The sequence below is a fragment of the Macadamia integrifolia genome, chromosome 9 (genome assembly GCF_013358625.1).
Source record: "Macadamia integrifolia cultivar HAES 741 chromosome 9, SCU_Mint_v3, whole genome shotgun sequence".
NCBI lineage: Eukaryota > Viridiplantae > Streptophyta > Magnoliopsida > Proteales > Proteaceae > Macadamia > Macadamia integrifolia.
This window is the reverse complement of record NC_056565.1, coordinates 20,193,982-20,215,239: the sequence shown is the minus strand read 5'-3', so window position 1 is coordinate 20,215,239 and position 21,258 is coordinate 20,193,982. Positions and strand designations below refer to the sequence as shown.

The 21,258-nt window shown below is 36.3% G+C and overlaps 1 protein-coding gene and 1 pseudogene across 1 annotated transcript; both read right to left on the bottom strand.

The window, feature by feature from the left end:
* Nucleotides 1–1,901: 1,901 nt before the first annotated feature.
* LOC122089848 (acyl-coenzyme A thioesterase 13-like) lies at nucleotides 1,902–3,128 on the bottom strand. Its single transcript, XM_042659568.1, has 3 exons — nucleotides 2,579–3,128; nucleotides 2,344–2,493; nucleotides 1,902–2,238 (listed from the first exon to the last, which is right to left on the bottom strand). Exons 1-3 carry the CDS (start codon nucleotides 2,816–2,818, stop codon nucleotides 2,089–2,091), a joined length of 540 nt encoding a protein of 179 aa, XP_042515502.1. The 5' UTR covers nucleotides 2,819–3,128; the 3' UTR covers nucleotides 1,902–2,088.
* Nucleotides 3,129–8,631: 5,503 nt separating this feature from the next.
* On the bottom strand, nucleotides 8,632–17,027 carry LOC122089601 (annotated as a pseudogene).
* Nucleotides 17,028–21,258: the final 4,231 nt, after the last annotated feature.

The window sequence follows — 21,258 nt, the reverse complement described above, 5'->3', positions numbered from 1 at the left end:
AGTATAAAAATTCCACTTCCCTTCCTTTTAATTCCCCTTGCAACCAAACATAGCCTTTTAAAACAGGTGGCTTAACATACCGTGTGGGAAATTGTAGGCCCAGGCTTGTATGGGTGATCGGTCAGGTAGGTGAAACCCAGATATTCCCTTTTAAAATTTAGCGTGCTATATACGGGCCACCATTGAAAGTTTTGACCAGTGATTACTTTTGAAACCTTATGAATACATGGTGGATTAGGATAGAATTTTCCCCTGTTTATCTTCTGAAAAACCGTGGCTTAAATATCCATTATGTGGCAGATTGGATGAGATCCAAAGTTTGTAGATAGATAGAACCTAATATTCACGTACGTTCATACGTAAAATTTCAGCCCAAACACAATTGAATTAGGTCCTAAAAGTTCACACTAGGCTAGAGAGAGAGGAGAGAGAGAGAGAGAGAGAGAGAGAGCAGGAAGGAAGCAAAGGGTTGCAACTGGCCATATGGTAAGATAGTGAGGAGACCCGATAGTGCTTCGCTCTTAGGAGGTGGTGGTGACAACTGAATCCTAACTCCAACAGAAAGACCACATCGCTTCCATTGGAGAAGGAGGTGGTGGTTGAGAGAGTTTTAGAGTGTGGTGTTATCGACAAAGTTGAAAAAAATAATACTCCAAATATAATAAGGGAAAATGTTTCATGGGAGAGTGTGGCCCTATAACCCTAATTATAATATATCAAATGCGATGCATAGTTTCTTGGACTGGGCTCTTCTACTGCACAATAGAGGCGGCAGCACCAATGTGTTGGGTTTTGCATCCCAGCACTTTAGGGCATTGGATCTGAGCTGCCGCCTCTATTGAGCAGTAGAGGAGCTGGGTGCCCATATGTAATTTACCCACAATAACAATGGGCATAAGAATGTTCCTTGTTCAAGCAACCTATGCCGAAATACAAAGAGGAGGGGGGTGAAATGACACCCCACCCTTGTGAAATATAAAAATCTTACCCCTTGTTGATGCCCGTGTCATGTTGGCACAGGAACCATACCCATGCGACAACAAGCATTCTTTTCTCCAATAACAAGTATGCCCTTATGTAAGGGGAAGTGATCTGAGCTCACCCCAAAATTGATGGAAGTGTTGTACAATAGCTGCTCCCATTTTTTCTGTGACCAGAGACTACCGTCCCCTCCTTTGCCATCTCGGGTATCTTGGATGATATTCGTTGATTGAGAACTCAATTCCTCAAACGCTCTTTTCTCTATGTTTCTAGGAAGACAAATCATGTTGTCAATACCATAGGAAGGCCTATCTATGGCAAGTAAGAGAGTATGGCCACTTACCATTTCTTGGCTTCTTGATATTTGTAATCAAGATGCCTTGTGCTCCTCTTGCCCGCCTTTGCAATAGAATGGTTTTTATACCAAAGAAAAAAACAGACCACCACCCTCTTTCAGACTTCTGTTCCAAACTTCAAATTCAAGTCCTTCGAGGCTTCAATTGAGTGGGGTTGAGAGCTAAGACCTGTGTCCCTTTATCATAACAAGACTGATGAAGCTCTTGATGGAACTGAATCCAATTGAAGGTTTCTACCCATTGGATTTCTCTGTTTCCTTTGATATTTCAAGAACTCAAGGTCCCACAAACATAATAGCTTGTAACCTGCTAGTCCAAGGAGCTTAGCAGTTGCAGGATTTATCAGAGGCAGCCAAGGATATACCAAAGTTCCTGTTATTGAATGGAGAACTAAAAGAAGTAGAAGCCTCAATTATGTTCTGATCCTCAAGAGAGGAGAATGGATCGTTCTAAAAGCAAAATCTGAAATGGGCTGTTTTGAAAATTTTCATCTGCTAGAAAATGAGTGATCCCATCCATGAATGAGAGGTGTTATTGTTTCTAAAATTTGGAAGAAAAAGGAGATTTCCAGGAAGGAAATTTCATTACTGTGAGATCACAAAACAGTACAACCAGTATACATTCAATATATAGATGAAAGTCTCATCTGGGTTTAAAATCACAAAATAGAACAGAAATCGGTCTTTAGTGTACTTTCTGTAAAGCTTCAAAGCGAGTAGAAGAAAAACAGAATCTCTGAGAGCTTGAAAGATCAAAGCTTACTTCGTTCCGCCTTGACTACAGAAACCCACTGCTTACCTAAAGCAACCATCTCTGCAGTCTCCTTCTTCCTGACCTCCACTATTGTTGAAGTAAGCTTTCCTCTATGATCTAAAACCTTGGCCTCAATCTCTACTTCTTCCTGAAATTTTATTAATTTCAAACATCAAATAGCACAAATAAATACAACCCAGTTAGATAATTTGGCGAAATCCAAAATGGACTGAGGTTAAGAAGAAAGACTAACCCCAATCTTAACAGTCGAAAGGAAGGATACGCTTAAATCGACAGTAGTCGTGTAGCCATCATTCCCAATTAACGACACATTAGCTATAACCCCAACATGGTCGATTAGGGTTGATAATGCTCCACAGTGCCAATTTCCGCTTCTGTGATCCTATTAAAGCCCCCAAAAGATCAATTTTTTTCTCTGTTGAGAGTGAGAGAAGGTTGGGAGACGAGTGATTATTTGAAGGACTTACAGCTAAGTGTTCAGGGACGACCAGGTTGCAGAGAATCGAACCCTTCTGGACACGTACGACCTGGAGTCCTTCAAGAGATAGGCTTCCTATGATATTACCGTAACGGCGGCCCTGCGACTGATCTTCAAGGCGTTTCCTTGCAACCCCAGTTGGGCCATCATCAACGTCATCATCACCCATTTCCTCCAGAATGTCTCGGATTTTATTGATTGGGGACAGAGCTCGGGGTGTCTTCATCATCTCTGTGATCTAACTCATTCGGTTCTTGCTGATCTCTCCTTAAGGATCTAAGAACATGGGCTACCTATCTACTCAGTGGCTTGCTTCTTTTCTGCCGATGACTGTTACCAAAATCGAGATGGGCATGGCTTCCATAGACATTCCACCACATAGCAGGCAGCAGCAGTGACTACCCTGAAACGAATTCGAAGTTCGAAATCTTCTGTTTGCCCAAATTTGCAGTAGCAAGTTGTAGGTAGCGTCGTCAAATAATTTCTTTGGCCGAGTTTTAAGGAGGAATCCCCTCACGACTGTCATGATCCTGTCTGATTGGACTAGGTAGGAAATCAAATCAATTTACCAATGGTGAAGGCATTGAGAAGAAGGTAAACTCTGTCAAATTTCATATGAATATATTTCTATTTTGAGATTTGATTGAACCAAAAGGTTTAAGTAATAAACGACTAAGTTATTTGGCTAAAACTACTGTTCTTTTATAATGCATCACATGGGACTGAAAGTCAAACCCAAGGTCTCATAGTTTTAGTTTATGGTATTGGATCCATATTGACACAGATGCCGTAGATGTTTTTGCACTCAAAGACATCGATACTAACATGAATTTTGACCATTTTATCCACTGTTCATACCATTCAATCGATCCAGTATTGATTAGGTATCAGTATTGATGTCGCCGATCTAATATCAACTCCCCTCCAGGTTGTGTTTGCACCAAAAAAAAAATCTCCTGACAAATCAAGTTTCGGCCAAAAAAGCATAAGCAAAATGATAAATAAAGGGATTATTCTTCATGAAACCATGTTTGTTTACATAAAACTTATAACTGCTGATGTGTCACTTATACGACAGATTTCTTTATTCTCATTACAAAAAATTGAGATGCTCAGTTACATTTCAACTGACTAAAAAGAAATATAGAAAACAAAGAGAGGGAAGGGGGAAAAAGGGGGGCTCTCCATAAGGTATTCTCATAGATTAAATGATTCAGATCAAGAAAACTCAAAGCATCAAAAGAGACTATTAATTCCATCAGTGCCCAAAATGTTTAGGGAAAATTACATGATTACTTACTTTTGGTTTTCCCTTTACAAAATTACTCACAAAAAATTTTGATTAACAAAAATACCCAAAATTTGATTTTATTTTACAAAACTATCCACCCAAAGTTTCAGTTAACAAAAATACCCAAAATCAGGTTTTGGTTTACAAAACTACCCAAAATAGTGAGTCTTCATCTTCCACATATAATCATGTATTTTTTTATTATTGAAATTTTGTGTGGGTAGTTTTGTAAACCCAAACTTAATTTTGGGTATTTTTGTTAACTTAAACTTTAAGTATGTAATTTTGTAGAGGAAAAATTAATTTTGGGTATTTTTGTTAATTGAAACTTTTGGTGGGTAATTTTGTAAAGAAAAACCTATAAGTGGGTAATCAAGTAATTTTTCCAAATGTTTATGACCAAAAGGACAGTATCATGTTTTCTCATGAATAGTGATGATATTGAGGAAGTGTTTTGACAAATATCCATTGAAGATTTTTGAGCTCACCCAAGTAGCAAGAAAAGGCTTGGACAAAAGCAGTGATGCTCATGTTGCAACTATTGACGATTTGACGCATAAAAAAGTCCCTAGTTTTTTTACAAAAATTAAATAAATCTCCCATAACAGGAACAAGTCTCGCTTTTGCATGCCAGGAGTGTATTCTGGTCAGTCCTAACCTTAGGGTGTGTTTTGAATGGAGTGGCAGCAGCCCTCAGACTCAAAAAACAGTTTCTTTAAGCTTTTACCATGCACCAAGCTAGGCCCCTATTCCAAAGGAATGGTGCTCATTTGTATAGATGTAGAAATCAACTCTAAATCTTATTCACTCAAGATTTAATCAACACAGTGCAAATCATATTAGAGCATGCCCCTTAAGGATATCTTTTGTTAACTGATAAAGCACCCAAACCTTCTCACTACTTCAACGTAGGTCAGCTCACTCTTCGGTCTTCCTTTCATCCTTTCAACTCTTCAAAGTTGCACCATATCTCTCATCACCCATTTAACATCACCAAACAATCTCAATCATCTTTCCCTCAAGTTGTCACCTATATGGTGAGTTCCCTTTTCTTCCTTGTCATGTCAGTGACCCATTCAAGATTCAAGATTTAAGATTTCAGTTGAAATGACCGAAATGTCACAATTTTTTCGGTTTCAATGAAGGTTGACACGAAATGCTATACTACTCAACATGAGTGCAATTTTTCCACTGAAATTTTGGTATTTCAGAGATAATATCAGCAAGTTCAATATTTTGGTGGGAAAAATGATACCAAATAGTTATATAAATACTAATAAATCGATTGAAATGGGTCGAGGTACGTTTCAATACTTTTTACCGAGAGTGAGAAAAGTTGTTGAAAACCCCAAGTTTGGTATTTTTAGCCAAATCCCAAATGACCTCTATTTCTTGGTGGAACAATGTGTTGGGGACCATTTCAATGCATTTGCAGTGATGAGTTTCCAGATTTGAGCAAGATTTGCACAAGATTCAAAGTTGGAGGTATATTATTTTTCTCCAAAATTTATTTTTGCAAAAAATCGGATAAATATTTAGAGGTTCGCTTTTAATTGATTAAATGTTATACATTGTAGGTTGATCTATGATTTCACAAAGTCGGATATAATTTTAGGCCTCTTAATTATTTTTATAATTTTATAGTTTAAAAATTGATTTTCTTGAAACAAATTTAAAAAAAATAAAAATAATGATTAATATACATTGGTGGGGGATCAATTTTATGTATGTTAGAAATCATTGTCTGATCTATTGCTCAAGGTGTCACTTCTAATTATCTGCCCCAAATTCACCTTTTCTGTTTATTTTAAATTAAAAATTTAAAATTCCACTAAATTAAGAAAAATAGGTGAAAATATTCTCTCTCTCTTTTTTTCTTTTTCTTTTTTTGGCATGTGTGTGTGTATTTTCTTATGTGGATAAGGGGCCTTAATTAAGAGTTTACCTATCCTCAAAAATATATGAATGGAAGGGATTATTTCCAAAAATATTTGCTATTTGGTTTGGAAAAATGATGGCCTTGGGAATAGAGAATTCCCAATCACTTTTCTCAGCCTCCCCAATAGACTTGTTGAAAGATTTAGCTAAAAGGTTGAAATTTTTTAGCTGTGTGTGAAACTCAAAGTGATTAGTCTCACTCATTTTTCTTGCAATTTCTTAGTAAAACTGAACACCAGTGTGATTTACCGGGGAAAAAAAAGTGTGAGAAAATATGTTATTTTATTTCACCTAATCTCACATATTCTAATATTTTCTAAACAAGCATAGACATATCCCAATTCCGATATTTCTTACTCTCCAACAGAACCAATAAATATCATTTTCCTGTCCCGCATTTATGACAATCTGAAGCTTTTCAAAAACCAGAGCTTATATTAGTCTTAAGACCTTAGTCTTATATCGTTCACAACTGAAACTGAAGTGCAGTATCTTCTGTGATCCAGGATTTCAAACCCAAAATACTTCTGGAGATGGAAGAAACAACAATACCTTTAAAAAAACTTCACAGCAGAGAATACAAGGGTCATAAGAAGAAGGTGATCGCCTAACTTCCAACTAGGTTAGGTTACCTAGAATATGTTGATGACCGAGCATTTAGATAGGCATAGCATGATATGGCCCTTTTTGTGACAAAATCAGAGGGAACGATTTCGTCAATGTCATGAGGCTCCCTAAAACTCTATGTGGTGTGGGTATAGAAATGGGGAACAATTTCATAGGGGTGTCAACAGCTGTACATGACTACTGGTAACAATTGAATTTTTACTGATAAACGTAGGGGATAAGCGTCTATTTTAACATTATATACTATTGAATGCTTTTTTTTCTTCATTCCTAATGCATACTTTAGTTGTTTTAATTGAATTTGTGTGTTCTAGTAATAAATTATGAGTAGAATAAGGTTATATTAGAGGAAATATTCAGCAGAATATGCTGAGGTGCAATGTCTTATATTCCGTCGCAATTTAGTTTAGGAAGTACTGGTGATCCTTTCCATATAACAGCGGTTCCACTTGCCAGTAAATGGGTTGTGGGGGTTGCAAAGGGGGTAGGAGGGTGTAGAGGAGCGAAACCCCCGCCCTAATTTTTTATCTGGGACTTCTTTACTGGGGTAATTCTATATTTTCTAGCATTAGGTTTTTGCTACATAGTTGTAGTAAGGATTCTTTATCTGTAAGAAATCTGAGAGAGGTGTGAGGACGAACATGTAATCCTATTCTCCATTGATAGTGAAGTAGAATCTCATCTCACCATAGACGTGTTCACTGTGTGATTGTTTATTTATTATTTTTTTTCCATTCTTTTCTGCATCGTTTTTAGGTCACGTTTCTGCAGGGTACAACGTACACTAACAACCTAGGCTCCAAAACCAAATTAACAATTTAAGTGTGTTGTTTTACAATCTCAAGTAGGGATGTAAAAAGATCAAATTTGAATAGCATATGTCACTATTTGTATCCGCATCCAATTAGCATTCAAACGAATTCAAACATTTTCTTAAAATCAATTTTTCAAATACGCATTCTCATGAAGGGATATGAAGATGAACCGAATGCAGATTTTCTACTATCCATTTACATCCATGGTGAAGACTGGAAAGTGGAGCTGCGACTTTGGAGAGAGCGGCGTAGCAATCTCACTATTTGTGTTAAGCAATGGAGAACTAGAGAAGATGAAAACTCAAGAGACGGGAAGGTGAGGGGCTAAATCTGTTACCCGACTAGCGTTGATGTAGAAGTGTCATACCTAAAATTATATAAATGTCCACATGAATCCTTTTTTTCCATTTAATTTCATGTTTAATTACTTGTAAGTTACCTGAATTTATAAAGGTATTTTACTATTATAAAATATTATTAAAACTACTATTTAATCATATTTTATCTGAGTCCAAAATTGAAATATCCGTATCCGCATCCAATTAGCTTTTGAGCGGATATGATAATTTCTAGAAATCGACTTTACATATACGGATTCCCCTAAATAGATATAAACACAAATCAAATACGGATTTTCGATTATCCATTTACATCCAATTTGAAGCTTCAAATATGTTTAAAGATGCTAAATTAGAGTTTCTGAGAAGTTTCAGTCCAAAATATGGTCATTTGACCACCAAAATGACCAACCAAAGGGCCAGCTGAAATGTGCAGGATTTCTACCAAAATCCGCAATATTTCGTTTCGACCTAGAAATTCATAACACTATTTCAACCTCCTCACGTCAGCCACACTCAATTATGGTATATGTTATTTTTATTTCCTCACATTTAAAACCTCCTCTCTCTTTCATCCACTCAGCTCCAATTCTACGGCCAACATCCTTTTCAATCTGTCCGCCTTACTTACGATTCAACCTAGAGAAAGCAAATGATCACACTCCTAGGCCTCTATTGGTCATCAATTTTAACCACTTGATTCCTTTTTATTTGTACAATTGCACTCCCTATCATATGTTTTAGTTTGGCTTATCTCAGTAAATTCTAATTTGAATGTACCCCACCCCCAGGCCTAACTTGGCATTGTTCCTCTAATCTCATCAACAATATCAGCAAACCAGTGTTCACCATGGGATTACTTAGATCAGTTCCATGGCCAACTAAAAAACTTTTGTGGAAGAGTAGAGTATACACATACCCGAGGCTGTTTCCAATATTCCTTGAACAGTGGACTTCTAACACACAGCTCACCTATCCCCGTTGTATTATTTTCATTCCCATCTTCTGCAAGGATTTTAACCTATCAATATTCCAGAAAAGAAGATTATGAGAAATGTTTACCATATCTTGCATCAGGTATTTGCTTCTTCACAAGCTGGCTATGTTTTTCAGGATTTATTGGCATATTCATGTATGACATTGATATATATTGCATTATAATCATTGAAGTCTTGCTACCCTCCACACCAGGAAGTGGTTTTCCAACTGTGCCACCCTTCCGCATGCCTCTTAAGGGATTAGAAAGTGCCGCTCCAATCTGCAAAGAGCCAATCAATTAATAACCATTGGAAGAATAGACAATAAGAAATAGAGATGAAAAGCTCTTTTATGTTAACCACAGAAGTAGAGGAGAGAAGATGGGAATTTCGACTATATGACCAAAGTTCACTAACCTGAGTCATCCCATACCGCTCCAGAATACGATGACCTGTTATCCTTTCCCATTATTGCATTATGGGGTAGGGAAGTGCAGAGGAAGAACACATCTACAAAATTAGAAATAACCAGTGATTTCAAAACACCAGTGACATTGATTTAGAAATAATACATAGCTTATAGAAGTTGAACAAACATTGCCAGATATCAAGAATTTTTTACATAAATCTTCATTCATGGCTTCCACTGACTTCAGCACATGGACCCAGAGGAATTTAAATTAATTTCTTTCTTGACATGGTTGAAATAAATGTGTTCAATGAAATATTTAGCAGAAGGGGGGAATGAAGAGATCTATGGCCAAAGATACGAGGTTAAGTTAATTTTCCACAAATGATCTTCACATGGAACAAGATTAATTGAGGCCCATGACCATAGAGGAAAGAGCTGCTGTGGAAATAAAAAAGAAACCACATACCTCCCTTCCCCAACAGGGCACTTCATGGTAAAAAGGCCCTGGGAAGGAGGACAGAAGGAATTAGGCATGCCATGTGGCAGACACATGGCACCTGCGTGAATTGCAGCAAGAGTACATTAATATTGACAGCAAATAAGACTTCATCACACAACACACTCCATTCTGTCACTAACACATGGCACCAACCAACACCACGAGGAAACCCCAGAGAATGAGGTTGGCCACATCGCTAGTTCATGTCATCAGTGGAGAATCAGGAAAACACAAAAAATTATGTGTAAGAGCATGTGCTAATCACTATGGTTTGAGAAGCATAATAAACAAATCCATGATGCAGAGGATCACAATCATAATGTAATTTTTATATTTCTGTTGTAAGTACCAAAATGTCGTTATTTTGGGAACAGATATGTTACTTAATAAGCATGATAATCATGTATAGGAAACCATTTTTGGAGAAAAAAAAACCCCCTTTCGGTGCCAATCAGTCAAATCAATTTCCAATATATCCACTAACCTATTGGAGCATCTGCAAAATCACAAGATTAAGGAGTAGTTCTTGATCAAGTGATTCTTTCTCTTTCTTAAATAATGGAACACTCACACACATATACTGACATTACCCAACTTTGCCCACACCCAGCTTGCCAATTGATTTTTCACTGAGCAAAAGTACCCCCTACCTTCAGGAAACATCTTTACTTATTTCAAAAGTGAAACAACAGTTTGGTTCAATACAAAACAATAACACAAGGTCTGAGAGAGGTGTTGGTGAAATAATTACTCCCTCCTATTGTGAATTCACTCTATTTACCATAAGGCGCAACTGGCTGGCAGCTGAGGCAGAAGTAGCTTGTAATTCTGAATCCACTGCTTCATAACCTTGTAACAACCGGGTATACATTGTTGGAACCTATGTATCACAAAAGCACTTGATTTAAGAACTTCGCAGGACAAGTACAAAAATGCTAATTGCATGAAAAAAAAAAAAATGAGTGAATATATTGGCATTCTATTGGAAATTCTAAGATTATAGCTTGCCAAATTTAATTAGCTGTTCATTTTGAGAAAGCAACACCATAGAAGGAGAATAGTTCTAAGTGCTTAGTGGAGAAAACTGATTGCGTACTCTACAATTATAGAAAGAAAAAAGCAAAGTTAGCCAGATTGTACAGCTGAAATACAAACAAAACCGAGCAGTTTATGAAATTCTGAGGGATCACAGTGATAGTTCTCGAGAAGCTAAGATATTCAAGGAATGAGAATCAAATAAAGCAAAAAAAGAGAACACAGATCAACAATTTAGGAGTGTATTCCCTAACTGTTGCCCATATATGATATGAGAACTCATGATTATATCATTCTAAATATTAAATAAAAGGGTAATGCGCAAAAATGCCACATGTCAAATATAATGGCCAACCATCTTAGAGTATTTCTATTGTTTTTTTCAATGACCACCAGTTTTCAATAAAAGTGAGCTTTTCAAGAACTTTGGAAGTCTTTAATACATCCAGCCAACGCCTTCCAGATTAGGAATCAAAGATCAGGTTGGCTGCTCCACAGGCCCAGATCTGAACTATTTTCCTGATAAAACATGGTCAAAAAGGCTTTCTGGTTTGTTGATTTCAGCACCCTGCGATGGGAGAGAATAAAGAGAAGAAGAGATGAAGTAGGGGTTGATCTGGGACTAAGTATCCGTTAAAAAGTACCGTGAATGGTAACACTAGGAAAAAAGGGGTAAGGGAGAAGATCTGACAGCTCAAAGAGTAAAAAGTAGAAGCCTAGTAAACCAAACACTTGAAAAAAAATTCTAACAGAATAAAATAAAAAAAAAATAACATAAGATCTTAAACACTAACTCTAACTCATAAAAGGAACCCTAATCATTCTCTCTACTGATTTAATTGAGTAGACTCAAAACAGAACTCGATTTACCTACTAAGTATCCCCCTCTAATTTACCACATATCACAATTCACAAATCAAATTAGTGCTTTGATCAATACGACCAAATTGGAAGGTGGCACAGGAGTGTGAGCAGAGGATGGAGTTTCGAAGCACCACATTTTAAAAAAGTGCAGCAAGTTTGGAGCACCTTTGGAACATAGAAATGTAATAGACCATGGCATATTTGTTCTATATTCCACATAAGGAATTAGGATAACAAATGGAAGAAAGAAGGGAAGAAATAGGTGCGCACATATATGTTAGCTATTCTAAAGAACATTACTATTTTTACATTAGTATTAAATGTAAAGAAGAGAGAGAGGAATAGATGTGTATATTTATGTCTTAAATGAGAGGGAGAAAATGTGGTTCTAATGTGGCAAGATATAATTACATGTGTTGGGAGAAGGAAAGAGGGCGGTGTAGTAATAAGCTGTGTACAAATGTTTTCTGATGTCATGTTTCACATTGCGACTGAATGAGAGTGAAAAAGATACATTTTGTCGATGGAAGAGTTAAAACAGTCTCAACCTTGCAAACTCAACTTAATCAACATCCCATAAGAGATGAAGGAAACCACCTAGTTGTGTGGCCGACTCCTGGGGGATTCGGTATGACCATGATCCATGAAATCAGGAAGAGCTGGTTCCAAAATTTGAAGTGCTTCAAGTGCTGTCCCTCTCAGATGGGAAAACCATGGTTTACAAATGAAACATTGGGTGTCTACACAAATATACAGTTATGCTGACTAAGGTCAATAAGCTACTTTGCTTTATACTTTGGAGAATGCCACCAGCTATGCATGTTTTTGTGGGACATTTTTTAAAAACAAATAAATAAATATAAACAAATGAAAACATAAACGACATGACATAACATAGAAGCTGCATCTTTCATATTGCACAAAGTATAATATTAAAAGCTCTAACATAATTTAACTCCACTTACTCCTGTAAATACAGTAATAGCATCATCAACCTTATTTCCATCTTTTGGGTATGATTCACGCCACCTATGCCAGACTCCTCGAACACTAAATTTTGGCATGATTTCTACCTTCAGTTGCACCAAAATATATATCATAGAAAATCTACGAAGTTCAAACCAACTATTATTATTAGGAAAAACTCATATAACAGAGCAGTAGACATAAGTTTGAAGCAGTTACCACAGCACCAATATAGAGTGGGGCAAGTAAAGCAACGAAAAGTCCATGAAAATGTAAGCTGTGTTTAAGGATCCAATACAAAATAGAACCTTCATATTCTTTAAAAAAGAAAATTAACAGGACAAATAACCAATAAATTTTGTGCTTAAGTGTATCTCAACCTACAAATCCACAAAGATCTGGGACTTTCTACTTTGGAAATATAAGGTTCTTTTAATAATAATAATAAAAAAAAAGGAAATGTATGCACTATGAAGCTCAGTCAGTGGATATGGTGTAATGGTAGACAATGCAGAAATTGATCAGCAGAAGTGTATTCCCATGACTCCGTCAAGATTTGAACCTGCAGTTGACCCAACATAGCAGAAAAATTCAATGTCAAAGAAGAATGGTAGATAAGGATTTGAGGTGAAATTGAGAGGAGAAACACATTTTGCATTTTATAAATAATAAATGCATTTTTAATGAACCTTGCATAGTTCTAGGTGTCCAGAGGATTTGTCTGGATTGGCACCTTGGTCGCCTAGGCGCCTAGCTGGTGTCACCTTAATTTTTGCACCCCCCCCCCAACCTTGACCTCCTTGGCACCGTGACAACTATGGAACCTTGCATCCTTTTAGGCTTTAAAAGGTTTGTAACATTCAACATGACATATCAATGAGCGTAACCTAAGGAAATGGAACTCCAAATCTCATCCACTCAAACAGATTTGGGATTCCATCTCCTTCGATGTCAAAGCCAAGATCTCTGGTGTTACTGCCTCTTGTATTACCTCTCCTAGGAATAGTCATATTGTTATGTCTTGGAGGCCTTTCCCCACTTTGATTTGGACTCCCTCCTCTGTTCCTTGAGGGCTGATCCTTTGATTTTTCTCTCCCCTTTTGGGGACCTGTTGTTCTTTCTTTTCTGGTAATGAATTATTTATTAAATATATATATATATATATATTCATATCAAAATGTTCACAAATATATGTCAACATGCTGGGAAACACTGAAATATGTCTACCTTTATGCATGGCATTTGCATGAGAATTGAATTGTTAAAAGACTCAGAACATTATCCATATCCACTGATAGCATAAAATTATGATACCCTAAACAATACCATATCCTTTTTTTTTTTTTTGGAAATAAATAATTGAAATTACTGAATCAAAAAAAGAGAAAGACCTTGCAAGCAGGGAAAACTACAAAACAAGCAAGTCCACAAGGGAACTCACAGAACAAAAACATCCCACCAAAACTAAATCACATCAGAGCACATAACATCTCTCATTAGCACACAGCTAGCCAACTCATAGCCCATGTAACAGCACTTCCATCTAACACAAATGACTGCTGTAGCAAAAATAATCAGAAGTAAACTTTAAGTTTTTTACCATTTCCACGTCTGCAAGTATATTAGATATACGAATGTAAGAATAGAATAAATGACTAAATCCACAGAAAAAATATGACCTGAAACTCATTGTATTTAGTGGTCAGACAAGTACCTGCGATAATATGCTTTTGTGCGTGTGAACAACGCCTTTGGTTTTGCCTGTTGTCCCACTAGTGTAAATTATCAATGCTGGATCTTCTCCTACACCACAATGAACATAGCCAAGGAAACTTGTTTTGGATCCTACAAAACACAAAAATTTTGGACCATCACAAGACAACCTTCCGCCATTTTTGAGTTTACAATTTCCTCCCCCATATTTTTCTCTGTTTCAGCTTCTTCAATAGATGAAACTGGGGGAATTAGTGAAAATTTGATGGCAGACTTAGCAGCAACATTTTCCATGAGTTCTTGATGATCTTCAGTGCTTAAGAGCACGGAGACATTCTGTGAATGAACCAGTAGAAGAAGTTTCATTTTACAACATTTCAGAAGAAGATTCCTGGACATTACTATAACGTCTAAATAGAGAGATTTCAGACCAGAAGTGGACCATGCAGCCTTGATACGGAATATATTTTATAAATAATTGCACAAGCTCAAGTAGAACTGACCACCTCAAACATAACCATAACTCATGAATTAGGAAAAACTTTTAGAAAATCTAGTATCAACATTACATGGATAATTCATAGAATAATGAAAAAAAATTGAACAGGAGGTAATATATGGGATTTAAGCTTTGAATCTTGAGGAAGTACTTATTTCTTTATGCAAATCATATTATTCAATATAGATCGTGGTCATTTGGGAAATGGAATTCAACATTTCAGCTCACTGAAAAAGATGCCAAGTGTATGTCCTGAGTAACCAAAAGCCATCAGGTGAATAAGAGACACCAAGAAATGAGAGGAAATACACCAAGGAGGTAGCTCAGTTGGCAAGGACGAACACCTCACAATTAAGAGGTCATGATTTCAACTCTCCTTGGAGCCCAACTATCAGGAAAAAAAAAAGGAAAGAGAGGTTACAGTAAAACTTATAAATGATAAAACAGTAAGGTAATGCTACAAATGTATTCTACTATATGCGGAAATTTCTATACTGGATCTTCCTATTTGTGATCAATGGAACCAGAAAACAGAAAATGTTCCCTAGACTGACCAAATCTTTCAGCACATGGAATAGCTCAGCTTCTGGGTAGCTCAATGCAAGTGGAACAGAAACTCCTTCACTAAGCCAAGTCCCAAGCATCCCAGCAACAAATTCTGCAGAAGGTTTAGCCACAATTCCTATCTGAGCTCCACCAAGCCCTTCTGTTCCTTGAACCATTTTTACTGAGGTTTGATGTTTGTCCACTTCAAATGTCTGGATGAGATAAGAATGTATTCATTAATTGGAAATCAAGAAAGAGATAGAAACATCAAGGTTGAAAATTATTTAAAAAAAAAAAAAAAAAAAAAGGTATCAGCAAATGCACCTGATATAAACAAAAACCTGTCCAGCGATGTTACACAAGCTATAATAAGAATAGTACATGTTTCACTGGTCAACCAATTCTATAACTACCAGGTAGTATAATAAGAATAGTCCATGTTTCATAGCTATAAATTTGCAGAATTTCCTACACAGAATGGACAGCTTCATATGCAAACCTAAGACTAGCAAAGAATAGCTTTCGACTCACTTTTTTGGAGACCACAGTCATAACAAGTTGGATATCTTGCATGCGCAAGAGATTATCTGAAAATAGCTGTAACTCTTCTGCTCCACTCTTACAGCAATGCTTTCACCCGCTGGGGATCCATGCCTCATGGCTGCTTTGAGAACCTCCATTACTGAACAAGATGAAATAACTATACATTCGGTGGACAAAAAGAAAAAGTACTCATTAAATCAATTTCATCACCATAAAATTCAAATAAATAAGAGACACTCAATGCTAATCCTACTAACACTGACACAACAGCTCATCAATAGGACATTCCATTACAATCAAGCGACCAAATCAGAAAAATGAAATGTCTAACTCCCAAGAAAATTCTTCCATTATTAGCAAGGTTAAAACCATTACGGCATTATTCTCTATATTCTTATAATACGATAGTCAGTATCACATTCATATTCCATGAGTCTCCTCTAATATGATTGGTAATGTACTTTCTTCTCTTCGTTTCAGTTGTTTGAGCTTCCATTTTATTAGGCGCATTTGCCCCTTCTCTTTTTTTCTGAACAAACTCCCTTTTCCTTTTCATTTCAAGAGTAACATATGATAGTGCGGACATTAATCAAATTTTTGCTAATTTATCTCAATAGTCTATCAAAAGATCATTCATTCAAAATATAATCAAGGGGACAGGAGAAAGACAAATTACTATTACATATAACAGAATTTCAAAGTTACCACATTCAATCGATAAACTTTATACAGTCACTCAAAAAAGGACAATAAGAACCACAAAGAATAAATATCATCAAAAGAATCTAAATTCCGACACAAAGCAACACAAATTAACCATCATAAATATCAGGAACAAGAAATTCATATTAAATCATCTTCAATTAAGCATTTGCAAGCTTAGAATCATTTTTAAATAAACTTAAAATCCACCTAAAAGTAATAAAACAAAGGAACATCCAATTCAAATAAGAAGCATCATTATAAGGGCAAATAAAAAGAAAACAAAAAAAAATCAACCAATTGCTATATGCGACACGATTTTATTTTATTCAAAGCTAATTGACTGTGATCCAATTAAGAAGACGTACCTGAAAACAAACAAGACAGAGAAAAAGAAATGTTGGGTTACTCCAAGGTTAGAAACCAAAGAACCCTAAGCGTCCGAAACCAAGGCAGTAGCAGGTTCTCGACACAAGCGAGAACTACAAAATTTTGTTGTGGCTGGAAGCTAATGGCATATAACTCTATTAAGTTTTCAAACAGGAACGTTAAGTCGTCACTTTGAAAAAAGTGCGGGTGCACGAGGCCCCGCCAGTGCTAGGTTTTAGGAGGGTCATAACGTATACAATTCTTATCCCTCGCGGAGGAGGGCTGTTTCGATCTCTATCGAATCCAGTACAGATGGTTCGAACTCGGCCAGAATCAACCAGGTTTCAATTAACTAGACTGAGTTCTAGTGAGGAATTAAAATCTCCGGAGTTAGATCGGTATTGGTCTCCATCAAGATGGATCTGGTTCAACCAAAATAAAGTAGAAAATCTCAAATCAGCTCACTCCACATATACGGAGGAACCGTTGAAAAAACTTCAGAGGTTCCATGAATTGCCCCTTTTGCTAGAAGGTCAACTACACAATTAGCATCCCTAAAGCAATTGGTGAGCTTTCACGTTGGCCAAGATAGGAATGACCTCAGGTTCCACCATTTTTTTTTTTCTCTAACAAAACTATATAACATAATATGAATAGATTGACTCAACCATTGAACAAGAGTCACATTCCACTAGGGATGAAATAAGGTCGGGTTGGCCCTGATTTTTATCAAGGTCAAGCTAACTCTAATTAACACTTTTTTGTCATTTGTATTATATTAAAAAATAAAATAAAACCAATACATCAAATAGTCAATACACAATTAAAATTATGAAGTGCAATAGAATAATTAATGTCCAAGACACATAATTATAAGAATCGATGACCCAAATTTCATTATTCTGAAAAATAGGAAATGATGATACCCTAAATTATATTATATAAATTACGGTTAAAATTAGGACCGCTTGGGTCAGGTTGGGCCTAGGCCTCAACCTAGACCTCACCAACCCTAACTTGCACTTAGGGTCAGAAATCTTAGATTAGACCTTGTTTGAGCTCAGGGTGGATAGGGCAAGTTCAGGTCATCAGGGCCAAACTTACACCCCACATTCCACCCCATATTTGAAAAAGCCCATCTTTTTAGCCTTCTAAAGCCGAAGCAAAATAGCTGAAGATTTGTCTGTTTCATACGTCTATTCCTACACCCAAAAAATGAATGTAAGTTCCCAATAATAGACCATCATTATCTCTAAACACTATGCAGCACCCACCCTTCCAGGATTCCCAAGAGAGCACTCATTCATCTTTATCGATCCATCCTACTTCTGGCTTGAACCATAGTGTTCCAAAAAAATTTCGAGCAAGGGGAGGGAAAGACAGAATCAAACTCCCAGTTGTAATGTAGTCACACAAAGAGTGATTAGAAACTACTGATAAAGGGGAAAAATCTGAGATGGCAGCTTGTATTTTCCTTTAAAACCGCGAGAGTATCTTCAATTCAAATATTATAAGGACCATCTGGATCTTAATTGACTAAAGTCCTATTTGTTTGCAGGAGAAAATAGGACCTTAGGATCGTAGTGAGGGACTGGGCGATGGGGTTACGTGATGAAGGCCACGGGCTAAAGATGCACATAAAACTTCATCTTTGAACAGAACCATCGCAACACCCTCCGGCCCCCCATCCACAGCCGCTACAATTGCTGAGCGGTCCTCGCTTCTACCGTTGTGGTAACTACCGAGCCATCCCCTTTTGCCACTGACATTAAAACAACCCCTTTGAACTTGATTGCCATGTTACCAAAATGGTGGACTTTGTGAAGGGATGGGAGGGAAAACTTTTATGCCACGTCAGTTAACATTTTCCTTAATTTAAGGACAGTTTGTTCATCCTCCCACCCCCGGTAACTAAAGAACCAGGGTTTTGGGCATCTTATGGAAAACACTCGTATTATCCCAACACCTTTTTCTTTTTCCATTTTTTTCTCCAACCAGAGAAAGTGGTCTAAAGGAGTGATCTAAAATCTCAACAAATGTGATCATGTATGTATTTGAAGTTGCTAGAAACCTAAGCGAGTCTACAACAACAACCACCCCATGCCAACTAAATAGGGTTGGTTACATGAGTCTTCGAGAGGGTAAAAAGAAAAATAAAATAAAATAAAAAACTCATGAAAATATCACTTTAAATGGATTGACTACAAGGATATTTGTCTTCTTAACAACTCTATTTGAGATCATATTATAGTCAAGACCTAGATATTGAATCTATTTTCTTACTTCTCCTATGATCATTTTACGACTGTCTTTTGCTCTTTTAGCTTCTTCCATCTAAGTCTAATGATCACTCCTCCTTACTGAGACATCCCAATGCCTCTATTAAACATGGTCATACCATCTTAAACTATATTTTCATAGTTTGTCTTAAATCGAGACAAATCCCAAATCAGCTATAATCCAATCATTCCTTACTCTCTTAAAAATCTAAGTAAATACTTTTTTTTCTTTTTTATTAAATTTACTTCAAATTGAAAAAATTAAAAGAAAAAAAAAAGTGATACATAATCAAAAAAGCTTCAAGGGAACAACTTGGGTATAATACAATGATTTTTAACCTAGTAATATATGGATTGACAAAACAAAAGAATTTCCATCAAAATAAAATAAGATGAAAGACAACAAAAGACCATTCCACTTGTGCGCAGTGTGCACATGTCATGCCTATGTGAAGAGGATAATTCATATTTTATTGGCTCAGGTGATAAGTATATTAAAGAAAATAACAATAAAATTAACTAATGTACAATCCAATTAAATGAGACAATGCATTAGAAGAGTTAGGTTTGCTAGTGTCACGTGAAAGTGCCAAGTGGGACCTTAGAAGAGTTAGGTAATTGTTGGTAGAGGAGAAGGCAACCTAGCTAAGCTATTAGAGGGAACCAGCTTGCTTATTATCTACGTATGTTTTGACAGTAAAATGACAAGGCCAAGACAGCAACACCAGATGAAGTCTAGTTTTGTTAGTACACTATAAGGAAATTTTCAGTTTGAGTCTTTTGGCTGTTATCTTCGTCTCTTCCTTCAATGTAATGTATCTATCTGATAGGAATTGCTCGAACTCATTTTACCTCGAAATTGACCCCAAAATTTCATTCCAAATTTTAAATTCAAGTGGGAGAATCATACCTCTTCAGTGATGAAGGTTCCCATCACCAACTTTTTTGGGGGTGGCAAATACGTATCACCAACTTGACTATTACCTACTACTGCTACCTACTCTCTTCTCTCATACCAATGGTTCCTCAGCCACTAAAAGAAAGAGGTTTCATTGCTTGCTTATCTCATAGTATTCCATGGTGTCTTAGTCCTTCACAAATGATATATCTATTATAGAAGCATAGGAAATTGTTTCTACTTAAATTTATTGGTGGGAGATGATTGAGATCTGAGAATGGCAGTTGGCTTGGTGCTATATATAAGTTCGGAGAAAGATCCTAGCCAGTCTAGTGTAGGCGACACCCAAACACATGTGAATACAAAAAGATCACACTGTTCCCTTCTTATGCGTTGAAGATGCTGCTATTGAACATGCACGCTGGTGTCTAGACCAAATTGACAGGGTTCTTTCTCCCATGTAAATTATATGAACTATTAATTTCACTTCAATTAGTTTCATTTATTTTTTTAAGAATTTTTTATTAGTTTCATATCCCAGTGCATTCCTTGTAATTTGACCTCGTGATGATCATCCCAGTGTAAGTGTAACCGATGTAATGGTGACAGCAGCTGTGTATATTCTCACTAAACCATTGTTGCTTTTTTTTTTTTCAGTAGAAAGTCATTGTTGCTCTTTAGAATACTTCAAGTGACAATTAAAGTTCTCTATTCTTTACTCGAGTAATAATTAAAAAAAAAAAAAAAATGCTACCTGATCACATGGTCATTGCATCATATTGTCTAGTTCAATGGGAGTACATGCATATGCATCCAACCAGAGGGGCAAGGATGTATTTTCACGATGTTTAATGTCTGGGCGTAGAGGGCACAATTGGATAGCATTCTTTCGCCCCCCCCCCAACCCAAAGAATAAAAAATTAGGGAGTATTCTTTTCACACCTAGCATGGTTCTTTTCCCAAAAAATTAATAATAAATTCATCATAAATGCCATTCATGATTTAATTTCATGATAATACTTCCATTCCTAATTTCAAACACTTACATGTTGATCCAATAAGCAAAGGCTTATTGTTGTTAAAGTAGTGAACTAAGAAGTTGTACTTTTCTTTTAATTGCCCTTTTTCGTATTCTTAAAATTTTATTTAATGCAATATTATACAAGGGTAAAAAATGTTTTCAAAAAAATTAAGTTATTTAGTGCAGTATTTATAAAGACAAAATTTACTCTCATTTGTTTTTTTTTTTTTCTTTTTTTTTCTTTCCCATTAAGACCAAATGTGTTATTTTATTGAGGCAAAAACTAAGGTTACATGCACAACTTCTTAGTTCATTAGTTTGGTTACAAAGAAGATTT